The sequence below is a fragment of the Cottoperca gobio genome, chromosome 22 (assembly GCF_900634415.1).
Source record: "Cottoperca gobio chromosome 22, fCotGob3.1, whole genome shotgun sequence".
Taxonomy (NCBI): domain Eukaryota; kingdom Metazoa; phylum Chordata; class Actinopteri; order Perciformes; family Bovichtidae; genus Cottoperca; species Cottoperca gobio.
The window spans coordinates 14693179-14711257 of record NC_041376.1 but is presented as its reverse complement, the minus strand read 5'-3'; the positions used below and the strand labels follow the sequence as shown (position 1 = coordinate 14711257).

The window sequence follows — 18079 nt, the reverse complement described above, 5'->3', positions numbered from 1 at the left end:
GCCAACACAATGTTCCAGTCTCTGTAGTAGAATGTCATGATCAACAGTGTCGAAAGCAGCACTGAGGTCTAACAAGACAAGAACAGAGACAAGTCCTTTGTCTGATGCCAATAGAAGGTCATTGGTAACTTTCACCAGTGCCGTCTCTGTGCTATGATGAACTCTAAATCCAGATTGAAAAACCTCAAATAAACTATTATTATGTAAAAAATCACACAACTGTTTTGCAACTGCTTTCTCAAGGATTTTAGCGAGAAAGGGAAGGTTAGATATCGGCCTATAGTTGGCTAAAACCTCTGGATCAAGACTAGGCTTTTTAAGAAGTGGTTTTATTACAGCTACTTTAAAGGATTGTGGTACGTAGCCAGATAATAGAGACAGGTTGATCATATTTAATAACGAGGTGTTAATTAAGGGTAAAACTTCTTTAAACAGTTTAGTTGGAATCGGGTCTAAAAGACAGGTTGATGGCTTAGACGATGAGATTGTTGAAGTTAGTTGGTTAAGGTTGATTGGAGTAAAACAGTCTAGATATATTTCAGGAGTTACAGATGTTTTTGAAATTCCGGAGGTTGAAGTTAAGTCATTACCAATTAAGAGATTAATTTTGTCTCTAATAATTATAATTTTATGGTTAAAGAAGCTCATGAAGTCGTCACTACTGAGAGATATAGGAATAGAAGGCTCTGTAGAGCTGTGACTCTCTGTCAGCCTGGCTACAGTGCTGAAAAGAAACCTGGGGTTGTTCTTATTTTCTTCTATTAAGGAAGAGTAATAAGCTGCTCTGGCATTACGGAGAGCCTTCTTATACGTTTTAAGATGATGCTAACCAGACTAAACGAGATTCTTCCAATTTAGTGGAACGCCATTTACTTTCAAGATTTCTCGACTTTTGTTTTAGTTTGCGGATTTGTAAATTAAGCCATGGAGCTTTCTTTTTCTGTTTTATGATCTTCTTCTTTAGAGGAGCGACAGAGTCGAGTGTTATTCGCAGTGAGGCTGCAGCGCTATCAACAAGATGATTAATTTGGGAGGGACTAAAGTTAGCATTGGAGTCCTCCATTATATTGATATTGAGTCCTGGTATTGAATTAAGTGCTGATGATTCCTTAAATTTAGTCACAGCACTTTCAGATAAACATCGAGCGTAGGATATTTTGCCTACTGGCTTGTAGTCCAGTAACAGGACTTCAAAAGTTATTAAAAAATGGTCTCATAAAAGAGGATTATGTGGACACACTGATAAACTTTCAATTTCAACACCATATCCCAGAACAAGGTCCAGAGTGTGGTTTAAACAGTGAGTTGGTTCATGTACATTCTGACTGAACCCAATTGAATCTAATATTGAGATAAATGCATTATTAAGGCTATCACTATCAACATCCACATGAATATTAAAGTCACCTACAATAATTACTTTATCTGTTTTAAGGACTAAACTCGATAAAATTCTGAGAATTCAGATAGAAATTCAGAATACGGACCAGGAGGGCGGTACACAGTAACAAATACAACTGGCTTTATTGTTTTCCATGTTGGGTTTGAGAGCGTAAGAACAAGGCTTTCAAAAGAGTTATAGTTTAGTTTAGGCTTAGGATTGATCAAGAGGTTTGAGTCAAATATGGCCACAACTCCACCTCCTCGGCCAGTACCTCGAGGAATGTGAGTATTAATATGACCAGGTGGAGTGGATTCATTTAGACTGACATATTCTTCATGTCTCAGCCAGGTTTCAGTGAGACAAAATAAATCAATCTTATTATCTGATATTAAATCATTTACCAATCCAGCTTTCGTTGATAAAGATCTGATGTTTAAGAGTCCACATTTAATTTTTTGATTTAGTTGCATTTTTGCAGCGGTGGTTTTTATTTTAATTAGGTTTTCATGTATAACTCCTCTTCTGTTAACCATAGACTTGATTAGTTTCAGTGGTAAATATACTGTATAACTGCAAACTTACACACTCATTGATTCGCAGCTGAAAATGTTATGTATCATTCGACACTTCACGTGTGACTTGTCAAGAGATGTATACTAAAATAAATACTGTAAAGATACAATATGAGGTAATAAATAACATTCTGTGCAATTCATAGATTATGAATTTGACTGATTTTGATTTGTTTCTTAATTGTTGCATTTGCTTTAACGGTTTAATGGAAAATATACCTATTTTAGTTCAATCAATTAATATTAATATGGCTGAATGTCATTATTAATGCAGATCTAATATGCTTACATGGTTGACCGTAGAGTTGGTTTGCGTGTCTGTAATTAATACCTCGGACAAGGAGGTTATGTTTTCAGTTCGGTTCGTTCGTCTGCTGTCCTGGTTTTTAATGAAACTCGGTGGAAGGGTGTAGCATGGGCCAAGGAAAAAAACAATTCAATTGGATTCCGATTTGAATCACGGAGCGGATACAGAAATAATTTTTCACTGTCCTTAACATTGTGCGATAGGGAGAGCCTTGGCAGAAGTCTGCGCTTTCAGATGCCCTTCTAGTTTGGGAAGTAATTGATGACACCTGTGTACCACTGGGGGTTTGTTGGTATGCGTGGTCAGAAGTAGCTCTAACTGTACACATTCTAAAGCACAAGAAGAAATTGATGAATCAGATTCAAAGCGTAGATATGTGAGGCCCCTGGATTCCTCCTCCTATGTGTTCTCCTCAGCAGCAGGGCAGAGCCTAAAAAACTCTTTACTAACCACTAGGCAAATCAAATCCTGACGGGGGTTCTGGTGCCCAGATGGTGCGTTTAAAGTCTGCAGCACACGCGGGAGTTCCAGAGTTTACCTGCACAACCAACGCACACACACACACTTTTGCTCATTTGTCTCCTGTTCCAGAAGTCGTGTCTGAGACAGAGTCAGAATTAGTGTTGTGTAAATGAAACTTTTGTGCTTTTCAGCGTGTATGTCAGTCAGTTTCCCGTGATCAACCTTTGTGACTGGAGATGGCAAGTCTGGTTTTAGGTGGGGGGGGTAGTCACTCACACAGCATGTGTTTTTCTTGGGGGAATACTTTCCAGAGAGAGACACAGATGGATTGAGAGAAACATGAGTGTATGCTAGAGCGAGCAAAAGCGTTAAAACCACAGGAGAGGAAGAAAAACCCTGAGAGAGACAGAGAACATAAAACATGGAGGAGCCAGAGAGAGAGTATTATTCACATTCTCCCCCTCCACCTGCCTGTGACACCAATCCACCCAGGCAGTTACAGCTGGCGTTACTTCACCAGCTGTGCACACATTCACAGAGAGAGAGAAGCTACTGTAAGTCTGGAGTGAAAAGACAGAGAAAAGAGGACAGTTATGTATCAAACGCTAATATCATATTCATAGCCTTATATCAAGCTGTGGGCTCCTTTGGCGTCATCAGCCCCATCCCAACTGATTTGAGATTTCATCAGCAGTGGGTTTGTCAAATAATCAACCTCACAGCACCTTTTGAATTAGCTGGTACGCATTCTCTCAGCACACAATGCTGCATTGATTTTCATACACTGCCTTTTGACATTTAATTAGGGAAAAGTGTGCGTGTGCGTGCGTGCCGTCTGATGGAAAGAGAGGGAGAAAGAGTCACCTCAGTATACTCGTGGCTAATGGGGTTGGAAAATGAATGTCCTATGAGTAAATAACTCATTGTATTCTACAAAGGGACAAAAAGCCCCTTAGGTGTGATTATTTGATTGTGCCGGGCCACTGCTGTGTAGGCTACAGAACACAGAAGACACGCACATGCAGTCCTCCTACACACTCACCAACAGGCCGTAAAATGAAGACATCTTAAATTAATCTAAAATGTTCATCTAAAGGCTGACAATAATCCAGCTTCAAAACAATTAAATGTAAAAACTGCACATCTGTGTGTGTAAAGCAGCCGATCAGTAGCCAATGTGTGAGTATGAGGCAGAATAGTACATGAGTGAGTCACAGCATGGCGACCGTCTTCCCTTTTCACCCTCTCCTCCCAGATTCCCATTGAAGTGTCAGTTACAGGCAGAGAGCTTTACACGCCAGGCTATGGAGGAGCTGCCAAAAAGCCCCGGTGTCGTAGCTGCACAGATATATAGTGCGGAGCGTTTGAGAAACAGACAGAGATGAAAAGAAAGAGAGACAAAAACAGTTAGACGGTGCGAGTGTGTGTGTGAGGTTTAGCACCAAACGGCCATTACAGTCAGGAAAAATAGGCGTTGGAAGCAAAAGTGAACAGAGCATGAGATACAGGAAAGGTGGATTTCCTGTGATAAGGAGGCGGTGATACAGATCCGAAAGCTAAATGTCGGGACAAAGAACGAGAAGAAGAAGAAAAGAGGATATCCATAGATGAGCTCCCCCTTTTGTGGTTACATAACATTTCAAGTATGGAAAAGAGATGGAGCCGGTATTAAACAGCAGTCTCTAGTGAAATAGGCATTAAAAGGCAATTATAAAAACATAACACAGCGTTACAGTGTGGCTCCGATACACATGCGTCAGATAGCACTTCTGTGTGATTCACCGGATGTTTTCGCTTAGAAATGAGACACGTTAACGCCTCGTGTTTGTGTCACACTGTGATCCTCCTAACTTCTGTGTCTATGTGTATACACAAGGACGACACCACGTGCCAAGGTCTCTGCCGAAACATGCAAGGGCAAACTTCAAATCAGCACAAAATCCCTATCATGGCACATTAACTATGAATGGGGGGGCACTTGCGTTCCTGGCAGCTGTATGCGCGCTAACCCCAGAGCACAGTGCGACCACGGCTCACACAAGCTCTAATACTCAATGGCATGCTAGCGTGTGAAACAAGCAGCAATCAATTGTTATTCCCCCAGCGTTGTCGTTCGCTGCGGCTCGACACAATGCCACGTTAATCAACATGTGCTAATTTATAGCCGCTAATTCCCCCGCGGCCTCGCGCTTTCTAGCCATTACAGCTGCAGCACAAAGTTTTATGTCTTCCCCCTACCAAGTGCAGGATATTCACCCCCACCTGCTGGTTATTACACCTTCCATACAAAGTGACTGTTTACTTACTATTAGCCGTGAAATGAGCTAAAGTGATTTCCGATGCTAAACCTGAATTAGTAGCTGCACAGCGATCACCAATGGGATTCAAATAAAGGAGCAGGAAGCAACAATCACCCGAGACCTGTGGCTGCTTCTGAAATGCCAGATAACAGTGGAGTAGGATGAAGCTAACAGGCCGTTTTCATGTTAGTTCACAAGCCTACAGCCCATCTCAGGGAGCAGAGCCGGTCCAGAGGCCTGACTCTGAGAAATACATTTCTTAGTATTGCAGAACTGTAATAAGGTTGTACAAATAAGTGTATGTCCCCACAGGAGCGGGTGGAGGATGGAACACCACCCTGCTAGCTTATACGATCTACTCATTCACAAAGCCCCGGCTGTCTGCTCAGGTGTCACACTGGATCCGACCGCTGCAGCTGGCTGGGTTCACAACGTGTAGTGCAGCTGCACAGGTTGCACTTGTAGCAGACAGGTGTTACTAATAACATTACAACCGAAAAGATAGGGGCCTGTCAGGTAAATTAATCCTGATTTGTATTAATCCACACTGGAAAGACTATCACATGTATTTGTCTACCTCAATCAATATGTATTACGACACTACGAATATGTTTCTGCACTATTATGTATTTTCTGCACAATTATGTATTTTCTGCACAATTATGTATTTTCTGCACTGAATGTATTACAAACATAATAGGGGCACTTCCCCTTTAAGAGTAACAGGTCAACAAACCATCACTTCCTGACTGCTGACGGAGGAGCGTGTAGGCGCCAAACTGGGACCAATGAGGAGAAGGTCAACGCCTACTCCATGTATTAGATGCGATGTTTTCAAATGTTTGGGCACACTTGGAGCGGGACCGTCAGACAGTTAACTGGGGTTTTTAGAGCGTTCAGTCTGTGGAAACGGCGAAGTGAAAAGTGTCCTCAGCTGAGAATATTTTCTTTGTTTGACTTATCACGTTAAATAAATATATCGATTGCACCAGAAGATTGCTGTTTTGATTCGACATTCAAGTTCCGAGTTCTTCAGCTTTTTCCTACCCTTTAGGCCTAAAGGTAAGGTGAAAATGCAGAACTTACCTTTAGGCCCCTTTCCTTTCAGTTTAAAGTGTCCTTCAGTGGTGCATAATCAATTAAAATGATTCTATTCGATCTTGGAGCAGATCCGAATCATTGGGCAGATTCACAAGTTATTTAGTTGTCTCACTTACATATTGTATAATCCTAAATGTATCTCATTTTAATCAAAGTACCACAAACTTGTGGTTGCTTTCTCTGGCTAAATGAAGCTGCCATGTGTAGCCTTGTTGTATTAAAGGGAAAATAATACATTCACAATGTAAAGAGATGGGGATCCACAGCGTCCCTGCCTTTACCCCAATTACACCAACGTACGATCTGTTTCCAGATATGTGGACAGTTGTTTGCATTAACACCTCATACTGATAAGTGATCTTGTTAACTTAATTCTGCCCAGATTCTGATTAAATATAAATGCGCAAAGTATGTAATCAGAGCTGGCTGTCAACAAACATGGGACGTCCTGCAGATAGAGATAGACAGAAGGGTGGGATGGCAGCATGCCTGCAGGAGGATGGGAGTCATGATCCTGTCTTTCTGAGGTCAGAGAGATGAAGGGAACGCTCATTAAATAATGATAGGCATGTGTGTGTGTGTGTGTGTGTGTGTGTGTGTGTGTGTGTGTGTGTGTGTGTGTGCGTGCGTGCGTGCGTGCGTGCGTGTTGGAACAGCAGTCGTCTTCCTCTCCTTGACTGTATACAGTCACTCCTGGTGTGTTCTCTAATGAACCGGGATATTAAGGAGCTGTCACCCTTCACATTCCCTCAGCATGGGATGGACAATTAGTTGTCACTCTGATCATCATTGTGCTAACAAAGTCACAGACACACACACACACACACACACACACACACACACACACACAGTCACACACCTGGGGCATCCGTCATGGCTCAAAGTCACCCCCATCTCTCAGGGTGAGGAAGACTGTGTGCCACCGTGATGAGCGAGAGTTTATGGAGACATCTGTCTGGTGTTTCATTAGAGCTGACTCTCATGTCATGTGGATATTCAAGGCCAACGTACGCACTCGTTGTCCCTCAGTGTAGCCTGACGGGGGGGAGAGGAGACAGACAAAGACAGACAAAAAGAGACCAGAAGCTGTGGGACGTAAGGACACTCAGACAGATGATACTTTGTTTAGCAGAAAGCTCAGGAGGATAACAAGGGCATATACACAATACTTTTTTTACTGCCTACCTTTTTGCATTCTATATCTATAATGTTTTCTTTATCATTTGTCTCTTATGTAATCTCAGCGTCTCTGACAGATCAAGGTCTATTTTCCAGAAGAGACCTGAAGACACAATAATTCACTCACAAATGCCAGCAGGCAGTCAGCAGTATATACAATACAGTAATGCTCCACTCTACTTCATTGTTCAAAGTTACAAACATCAATAAAAATGTGAGCTATCATTATTTTAAGATCATCCAGCTGAAAAGGAAGCTTATATTTCAAAGGGCTTTGCGGCAGGCTGCTCCATTTTAAGGGGCAGAGAGAAAGTACTTACTAATATCAGAAGTTTGGAGGATTTATTGAAGGCTAACCAGCTCTGTGCAAAAGTATGGGATTGAAAAGACATGAGGTGTGAGGTACAGAGTCGTATAGGTCAGACTGTTGTCAGGCGATTATTGAGCAGGGTAGAGGAGTAGAGCGACACCACGTCTGGAAGATACAAGTTCCTGATTTATTCACGTAGTTACCAGAAGTCATGATAAAAGTCAAAATCATCTTTCATTTTTTTCAAGTCTTACTTCGTTTTCTTGAGTGTTGCCTTCGCAAAGACGTCACTAGGAGTACTTCTAAGCTTATAAAAACTGTTGTATAAAGTCTTCTGTAGCTCTGCAGGAGCTTTGGCGAGCCTCCAGGCCCAATCTCAGATTGGATACCAGACAGGCTGTGTTACAAAATGGGGGCATAGAGTTTAAAGACATTAGCATTTACCTATTGAGTTGAATTATGGGGAGTGTGGGATCCTGTGTATATTGAGCTTGACCCATAACCAATGGTGCTTTCACAGGGAACCTGCATGGTGCACTTCTGGTGTGTTTGCCCATTTGGTCCAATTCTTTGAGGCTGGCGTGAAAGCTTTTAGTGGAACTGTGGCGCAGACAGAACAATGAGAATTGTAGGTGATTACAATTTGAAATGCAGTATTGCAGTAAACTACAGTTACTAATCCCAGTAACGCTCTGTTACCCTGACATTCTCCGAGTGACCCTCTAGTTTAAAATGTTGAGTGTTTTTAGATGGCTTGCTAACATTTGTGTGTGTGTGTGCGTGTGTGTGTGTGTGTGTGTGTGTGTGTGTGTGTGTGTGTGTGTGTGTGTGTGTGTGTGTGTGTGTGTGACCGTCACCACCAGTTGCTCTTTTCAAAACATAGGCCGCCTGCTTCTTAAACCACAAAATCTTGTTCTATATTTCTACACTTAAATACAAAAGGTAGTGTGGGTCAGGAATGCAGCTGAGTAATCAAATTAAAGTAATGTAACACATTACCTTTTCAATTAGTAAAGTGGAATGAGTAATTGACTATCAGGTTTAAAGCCCCTGATTGTTCTGGCTCTACCTGGTCGGTATTCTTCACATCTGTTAGATTTCCTCACATGGGTTCATGCAGGATGGATAATGAAGGATGACATCAGCAAAACTACCAAATTATTGAGTCACCTGCCAGTCCATATGAATGTTTACTCCTCTTGGTTCATTGTATAATGTTTGTTCCTTGGTCTGGAACCAGTAAACCAAACTACAGAGGTGAAAGCAACATAAAGCTGGGACATTTCAGCTTCTGCTGCACAGATTTGGGATTAGTTTTATTTATTTATTTTTGTCTGGCACTCACAAGTGTCCCAACCTTATGGAAGTGCAAAAGTAAATCAGTGGAGTACCCATTGCCTTCTTTCTTAAACTGAAAGAGGAGAAAGACAACAAAGGTATTTGCTCATTTTGAAGAGTGTTTTCGCACGTGTAACAGAGCAACAGCCTGTGTCAGCCACAGAAACTAATGTATTCCCTGAGGGGCATGAGGAGCTAAATGTTAACTATCAGTGTGTGTTTTGAGAGCGGCGCATGAGAGACACACAGACAGTGAGAGAGGACTAGTCGAGAGATAATGAGTTTGATTTGTGCATTCTTCAGTCCCATCAGCCCCCTCCTCCCAAGACACCCGTCCCTCAGGCTTCTCAGGAATCCGTAAACAATAGAGTCCCCGCTGATAAAGAGATGCCGCGGGTCTCCATCCTGTCATCTACTGTTAATCTAGCCATTCGTCAAAATGTCAGCGGCAGGCGGGTAGAAACAGAGACTTGCTCTGTGTCTGAATGTACAATATGTCAGTGTGTATACAAGTGCTGCAGCAGCTGATCATCCTGTAATTACCAGCTGTGTGATTTGTACCCATCCAAGGGCAAGTGAGTGTTAACCTGTTCAATAACTCATTGACTGCATTTGATGGGTAGAATTAGATTTATATCCCATTAAAAACAGAAGAGCGGTGTCACTGAGTGACCACTTCTCCTCCTCCCAATTCATCTCTCTCAGTTCTGCTTTACATGACAAATATCAATCAATCCCAAAAGGCCTCAGTGATTCATAAGCAATGATGTCAGCGAGCCTGGCTCTTTCAAAAAGGTAACACCATCTCCCGACCAGCACCTCGCTAAGAGAGGACTCTACAGATGAATAAACAGTAAACATTTGAATAGATATGACCATGAAACTGCTCCACTTGATTCTTTACATTAAGACACTTTTTTGTATTACAAGTTTTCTGAAATGTATGTTTAAATATGAAAATGATCTTATATCTTAGATGTGCTCATTTGCATTCATTTCAGGTTGAAAATTCTTGTTTTATTGTATTGACACAGTAGGAGTCAAATCTATAATATCTCTTTGTATTACTGCATAAATCTAAAAATACGGTCATAAGAAAAATCAAATGTTATGTAAACCACGCTATGAATGATATGTGAACAAACCCTCTGTAAAAACCTTCAGAATATAGATGTGTATTTTAGATGTTTTCCTTCCATTAGTCATTAGGAAGACGTTTATAAAAGATATATGTTTGTGCTTGCATTACGTGTAATGTCTTCTTTGTTTAATCCATACAAAAAACTATTGAGCTAAGGACAGAGCTAGCTTCTCATCTAACTCTCTGCAGGAAAGCAAAGCGCATACATAAAATAAGCACTGTACATAACGTTAAAATATATGAACTGAATAATAATGAATGTCTACTTGAGAATGTTGTGAATTAGACAATAAGATAAAAAACAAATGAACTTAGTTGGGCACCTAATTGGCCACAAATTGACTACATACAGCATCTTCAGATAAACTGATTTTATTGATTATTTTCTGGCCTTTCTTTTAGAAAATCAGCATTTCCTTCCAGGCAGTGTGTGTGTGTGTGTGTGTGTGTGTGTGTGTGTGTGTGTGTGTGTGTTGTGTGTGTGTGTGTGTGTGTGTGTGTGTGTGTGTGTGTGTGTGTGTGTGTGTGTGTGTGTGTGTGTGTGTGTGTGTGGTTGGAGCAACACGTACAGTAATTAGAGTCTTATTCGGCAGCCGCTCAGGCCACCACACACAGACACACACCATCTCACACATAATAATTTAATGAATCCAAGTCATTATTGTCAAACCTTGTAGTCCATGACCCTGCCTCCTGTTTTCATTTCATCATACTTTTATTTAATTCAGTTACAGAACTTCACAAACTCTTTCAAAATATTGAAACAGGTCAGTGGACGCTTCAGAATTTAATGAGGACTTCCTGTTGTCAATGGAAAGACTTTCATTCTGTTCAGCGATGAACACATTGTTTTAATGAGAGAAAGATTTTGGTACGTGTGGAGAGTTTTTAGTTGATTTATTTTCTATTTATAATGTATTCTGGCATCATTTTTGTTGTTACCTCCGCCAAGGAGGTTATGTTTCCAGGTCCGTTTGATTGTTTGTCTACTGGGCCGATTTTCGAAAAACTTGGTGGAAGGGTTTAGCACGGGCCAAGGAAGAACCCATTACATTTTGGAGCCGAACCAAATCACAGGGGCGGATACACGCATTATGTTTCACTTTGATTAAAGTGGAGCCAGGTAACTGTCTTTTCCCAGATCTGAAACCCAAGTGGAGGCACGGATCTTGGCTTGTCTGGCTGATATCTCTCGGTGGATGGCCGCACATCACTTGAAACTCAACCTTGACAAGACCGAGATCCTTTTCCTTCCGGGTAAGGGTTGTCTCATCCAAAACCTTACCATCAATATCGGCACCTCTGTTGTTTCCCCGACTCCGACTGCAAGGAATCTGGGTGTGACGCTGGACAACCAACTGTCCTTCGGTGCCAACATCGCTGCAACAACCCGCTCCTGTAGACACACTCTGTACAACATCAGGAGGATACGTCCCTTACTGACTCAGAAGGCGACGCAGGTTCTTGTTCAGGCTTTAGTCATCTCACGCCTTGACTACTGCAACTCCCTCCTCGCTGGACTGCCTGCATGTGCCATCCGACCTCTACAGCTCATCCAGAATGCAGCAGCCCGACTGGTCTTCAATCTACCCAAGTTCTCCCACACTACACCGCTTCTCCGCTCCCTTCACTGGCTACCAGTGGCGGCCCAAATCTGCTTCAAGACTCTGGTGCTGGCCTACCATGCTGTGAATGGATCAGCCCCTTCCTACATCACCAGACACCCCAGCCCGCTCACTTCACTCTGCGTCGACCAATAGGCTCGCCACTCCCTCACTACGAGTGGAACCCAGATTCCCTTCAAACAAAACCCGCCTGTTTGCTATCCTGGCTCCAACATGGTGGAACGACCTCCCCATAGATGTGAGGACAGCAGACAGTCTTCACACCTTCCGGCGCAGACTGAAAACTCACCTGTTTCGACTGCACTCGGCGAATGAATAAAACTAAATAACTGTTCTTTGTACTGTTGCACTTATATTGGTTTGGCTTATTTATAGCTAATAGTTGAATTTGTATTCTATTGTTTCTGTATGTTGCACTTCAAACTGGCTTATTTGAAGACAGTGTTCACTTATATGATTGTACCTATTTGAAGCTATTGTACTTACAAGATTCTTACTGTTCTTGAGTTGTATCTCCATGATTGTTTGTACTTTTTGTACGTCGCTTTGGACAAAAGCAGTCAGCTAAATGAACTGTAATGTAAAAAATGTAATGAAAGGGTTTCTAAGACAAAAACACGTCAGACACTCAGACACTGGATAACGTCGTGGAAGCGACATGTCAAGCACAAGGTAGCCGCTCCCTAAAGCATAACCTGCTTTATGTCATCGTAACATAATTTACTAAATAAACATCATGTTGTATTGAAGAAGACTTGAAACTAGTAATTAAGACCATAAACTCATCAGGAAATTGTTTACTAAGGGTAGGGTTATTTTCTCATCGACTTCTATACAATCAACCAGTGGAGTCGCCCCCTGCTGGCCATTGGAAAGAATGCAAGTTCAAGGCACTTCCACATTGGCTTCACTTTTCAGAACCGGAGGTTGTTGTCTGGGATCAACAGTCAGTGGGATTCATCCTCTGGGCACCATGAATGTCTGCACAAAATGTTAACGGCAATCCATCAGATTTAACTTTCAAAACTTCATTTCAAAATTGTAATCTTCATGAATGGTGAGAATGATTTTACCTCACTGACTGCATCGATCCCGTCACTTCATACATACTGCAGTGTCTGCTCAGCCTTGGGCCGAACCACTGTAATACTCTGACGAATTGTTTTGTGTTTCTATACTCATTGATTCCACCAAACATAATGGATTCAGCTGAGCCTTTTATTCACACCACTGAATTTGGCTTCCTGCCACACTGGTGGCCAAACGGCAGATACTCTTATTTGCTTCATACGGCAGAAGATAAAACAAGCTTTTGTTTCTCTCTCTCTCTCTGTGTTTGCAGATAGCTTGTCGCCTCCTGTCAATGTGACCATCAGAGCGGTGAAAGCAAACTCTGCTGTGGTGACATGGGACATTCCCGAGGGAGATCCCGTTATTGGCTTTGCCATCACACAGCAGGTGAGCAACGCACATCAAGTACAGACACGACTCACACTGAATATACTGTATGTAAATGTACCAACAGGGTGGATAAACAATGCAAACACACGCACAGAGGCTAATTGAATTGCTGGTTGTTTGCTGCCATGTGCAGTTCTCTTTACCGTGTCGTTTCCTTGCTCGGAGTCAGTGTGCATTATGGGAGTTATCACAGGAGGCTGGATCCTGTCGGACTGCCTGTCTGCTCTCTGACAACAGCAGACTGACAGCTCTGTGACGTGGGTAAAAATGATATTATTTGCTGCAATCGAGCACACACAAACATACAAACTAACACACACATTACTCAGGTTCACACACACACACAGACATTACACGCACTACTTTACAAGCGTAGCTCTATGAACACACACGCATTCACAGGAGTTGGGAGGGACATGATTGACAGCAGCAGGGTCAGTGTGTGTCACCGTGGTACAGAGGTGTGTGTGCAGAGGAAGGGAGTAGCATTTTCTGAAGGTACAAATAGCACATGACACAAGACAAAAAGACAAAAGGTAGTAGCAGAAACATACATCTGCATATATTGTGATAGTTGTTGATATATTATACATTTTCTCTTTTGTGTTCCCCTTGGAACCTTACTGTAGCTGTTACAATACTTACATGCTTTATTGTCTGTGTTTTCACAGCAGTAGATGACATTTAATTGATTAGATACATTTTGGGAAATATGCTTTCTTGCAAACAGTAAACGATGAGAAGATCGATGCCACTCCTGCATCTGTCTGCTGAACATGAAGATGTAGCCAGGACACGTTAGCTTCACCTCAGGGGGAAACAGATGGCATTGGCTCTATTCAAAAGGTCAAATCCACCAACCAGCACCAAAAGCCCACGTTAAATGTTATGTCTTGTTTGTTTAATCCATACAAAAACATTTAAACAGAGCCAGGCTAGCTTCCCCCCCGGCCTTTATGCTAAGCTAATGTAACAAACTCCTGGCTCCAGCTTCATATTTTACGTACAGACATGAGGGGCATCGACTGTCGCTAAGAGAGCAGATTTATTACCCAAAATGTTGAAATGTACAACAATAGCATTGCTCTCAGTGTCAAAATACTCCTGTTAAATGTCATTTTTATTCAACCAGGACTTCTCTCTGCCCTAATAGGACACTCCTAATCATCACTTTTGCCACAATTTCACACAAGAAGGCCTCTTGAGTAGCCCAAGTGCCCATAAATTGAGTGGCCGAAGCAGGCCTCCAATTAGCCTAACCACACCCCTGTACATGGTGGGTGGTGCCCTTTTTTGTTTTCCCCACTGCCCCTCAGTGAGCCCCACTGTTGTAGAGCACGATGACGGAACACAAAGCATCCGTCCTCCTGCTGTAAACAACGTTCACCATCCGTCTCCCGTGTCATACTCCAACAGAAGAAAGACGTGCGCATGCTGCGATTCATCCAGGAAGTCAACACCACCACACGCTCCTGTGCATTATGGGACTTGGAGGAAGAGACAGACTACATTGTGCATGTCCAGTCCATCAGCATGTCTGGGACGAGCCCGCTGAGCGAACCCCTGCGCTTCCGAACGCCGAAGGAGGCCGAGACTCAGGCCTCTAAGAGTAAAGGTAAAGTGGCACCGAGACAAAACACACACACATACAAATACAATACAACACTTGCTCAGTCATCTAACACTTCCTCACTCTGTTTCTGTCCCTCTTCAAGACAGGGAATGCAGAGGGGACTTGGCCTTTTGACAAGATCTTCACTGATTTTGTCTAAAGAGCAATAAAAATCGATAAACACGCAAAGCATGAAATTCAATTTCACAACAGAGTGCTCACGAAACTCGCACACGCTGACCACAACTCAGGAATAAAAGTGCAGAGGGGGGTCCATACTTCACTGTGTATTGACGTGCCTCCTGCGGGCCTCACCCTGCATGCACCCAGCACAACTGCACAGTAAACTAAAATAAGGAGAGGCATTTATCAGACACAGAGAGGAGGCAGTCAGAGCTGCGAGGGAGAGCGAATCGATGTGCTTTTGGCTGAAGTCCAGCTCCATCTATTCCTCCTCTCATTTACACTCATGTCTCATGTGAGCCATACTTAGATACTTCCCAGAAACAGTCTGCACTTCTGCTCTGCGGGTAGTGGACAGGCAGAGACATGTAGAATATAAATACTATCATTGCAGAGCACTGAAGACATGCTCTGCTCACCAGGCCTAATTAGCACAGAAAGTGTTGTTTCTGCGAGAGGAAGATTTCACACAAATCAATAGCTGCACAGCATCCAAAATACTTTTTTCTTCAGATTTCATCCTTTATTGTGTACATGCTTGTTTCCTTTTCCCCTCCTGCTGTTTTCTAAAGCCATGAAGACAGAACATTGTTAGAGTCCAACACATGCACGGTGCAGAGAAACACAGAGAAGTGTCTCATAACCACCACAAAACCCAGGCGAGCAAAGAGACGCATATATAGTTCTATTGAGAGTGCAATAAAAACGTTATGAGGGAGAGTGGCAACAGGAAACTGATGCACTCCTTAAAGAATCAGTTGGACATTTACGTCCTTGCAGAGTTAGTTAGAGAGTTGTTACCTTAGCTGCTTCCAGTCTTTATGCTAAGCTAAGTTTGCCTCGTAATTACCCTCCAAATGTGAGAGTAGTATCAATGAAAATAAGCCTAGTTGAAATGTTGAATTATTCCTTCTAAATGTAGCAGGTCATCGCTGTTTCCCAGCCTGAGGAACCTGTAGTATCTGTATTTTAATAACTCACTATGTGCAACTTTAAATTGCTAGATATATACTGCAGTCCAGATCCTCATGTTCCTAGAAAACAATACTGAGGACAACCAGAGGACATCACCTCTGTGTGTTCAGTGGCAGCTACAGCACGGCTCTGCTGGAACAATGAACTGTTTAAAGGCTAAACACGTCCTGACTTAACTTAGAGATTTCTATTCATTTATTTATTATACTTTCTTTTCTTTTTTTTCAACAGCAAAGACAAGGGAATTACACATGAACAGGGTTCATAGGGGGGGTACAGGTTAACGACATATGGAACATTTCAGTTTTTTGAGGTTGTTGAGTCAAATGAAGTTAATGCCTGGATGAGGCTGTTAGAGAAAAACAGACTCTGCTTCAATTTACTCAAAAATGACTTACTTACAAAAATGTATGATTTCCACATATTAGCAGGCTCTGCATACAAGCATGCAGCAGGTAGGAGTCCCTATCTGCTGCAAAGCGAAAGAGATTTCTCCGCTCGTCCTCACATTTCCCACCATGCAGGTTTCACAGAACAAGTCTCCACAGAGAGCAGGTCTGTGATTCCTCATCCTTCACTCGCACAACAACAACTTCACAGTTCAGCTCAACGCCGATCATCCTTCTCCGCTTAATTTGCACCGCCTACTCAAGGATGTCTGTTTAATTAGCTGAGCTACGTTGGAACAATGAAACCTTTGGATGACAGATGAGCAGATGTTCTTCAAGTCAACATTTTGTAATTCAGTGGCGTGTTTAGCATTCAGGAGCCACAAGAGCGTCAAAATAAGTGTTACGTTTCCATGAGAGCGAGACAGTGATTTATTTAAGGGGAGACACTAGAGGTGATAGGGTAAAACAATTTAACTAATAAACTTCCAGTTGATTACTTATATTAAGGCAATCCTGTTTTGTCTTAGAAGTTTTCTGAAATGTTATGTTTAAATATGCTAATTAGGCATTATCTTATTAAATATGTGCTGATTTTAATACATTTCTGGAACAGAAATCTGAACATTGGGGAAATTAAATTCAAAATGTTTCATTCTCTTGACATATCAGAGTCAAAGGCTTTTACAGAGGAGATTTTGAAAATCTCTTAGTATCCCTCCATAAATTATTAAATAATTGTCAACAGCCATTACAAAATTGTTTAGGGATAACATATCAAGCTATGGATGATATATGAACCTCTTTACAAACCTTCAGATCATAGATGGTAATGAAACGGTCTGTGTAAATTCTACGGATGTGGAGTATGAGGAAAAACTCATTTTGAGAAAACGTCCATTAAAGATATGATATATAAATTCCATACATTTTGCAAGACACTACAGCTTAATAGGATACAATATTTTAACTAATAGATATCATCATTAAACCTCCCCTACTGATTAAGACAATTATTATTATTAAATGTTTTGGGTGAATTTAGGAGAAATCTACAGACACAAAAGGATCAAAGTTAGTAAAGGATTAAATGTGTAGTGTGGATGTTTTCTTTGCACTAGTCCCCCAAAATCTCAACATTTATTTTCCATGATTTGGACTTTTTGAAACGAGGTAGACAAATAACTGCACACTGATCATTGTTACTTCACTTCTGCTGCACAAAATGAGGCACAAAGAGAAACATAGAGTTAGTCTTTTTACTGCAGTTAATTGCAGCGGACAGAGCGTGTGGGAGAGAGAGTCTATCAGTGCAGATGTTAGTCCACTGTCCCGATATGACAGGCAAACATCCATAGACATCCTCGCTCCACTGCTCAGCACTTCTGTTCTGCCATATCACGCATATCAGTGGAAAGAGCAAAGGATGTGATCAAAAAATAAATGCACAACCTGTGAACAAGACAGGAGGAAGAGAACATGCATCAGAGGAGGAGAGGGGTGGGGGGGAGAAGAGTGGCTGAGAGAGAGGAGAAAGGGAGACGTAGTCACGGAGGACGCGGGAAAATAAGAAATCTTTAGTGAGTAACAATTAAAGCCTACTAGATGCACATGTATACTCTCGCAGGACAAAAAAAAAAAAGAAAATGTACTGCACACAAGGCTCATGGGCCTCCTCAGATCTGTTAAGCTGAGAGCGTCCTCTCCCTGGCCCACAGGAAAAACTCTCACAAACAAGGA

General features: G+C 42.0%; 1 protein-coding gene across 2 annotated transcripts in view; it reads left to right on the top strand.

Annotated features, from left to right (window-relative positions):
- Window positions 1-18079, top strand: part of fndc5a (fibronectin type III domain containing 5a) — a 38366-nt gene that overhangs the window by 9844 nt on the left and 10443 nt on the right. For both annotated transcript variants that reach the window (XM_029460963.1, XM_029460962.1), the window contains exons 2-3: window positions 13062-13177; window positions 14597-14795. In XM_029460963.1, coding sequence (XP_029316823.1) covers window positions 14612-14795 — 184 coding nt within the window. In that variant the 5' untranslated portion in view covers window positions 13062-13177; window positions 14597-14611. The remainder of the gene's footprint in view (window positions 1-13061; window positions 13178-14596; window positions 14796-18079) is intronic.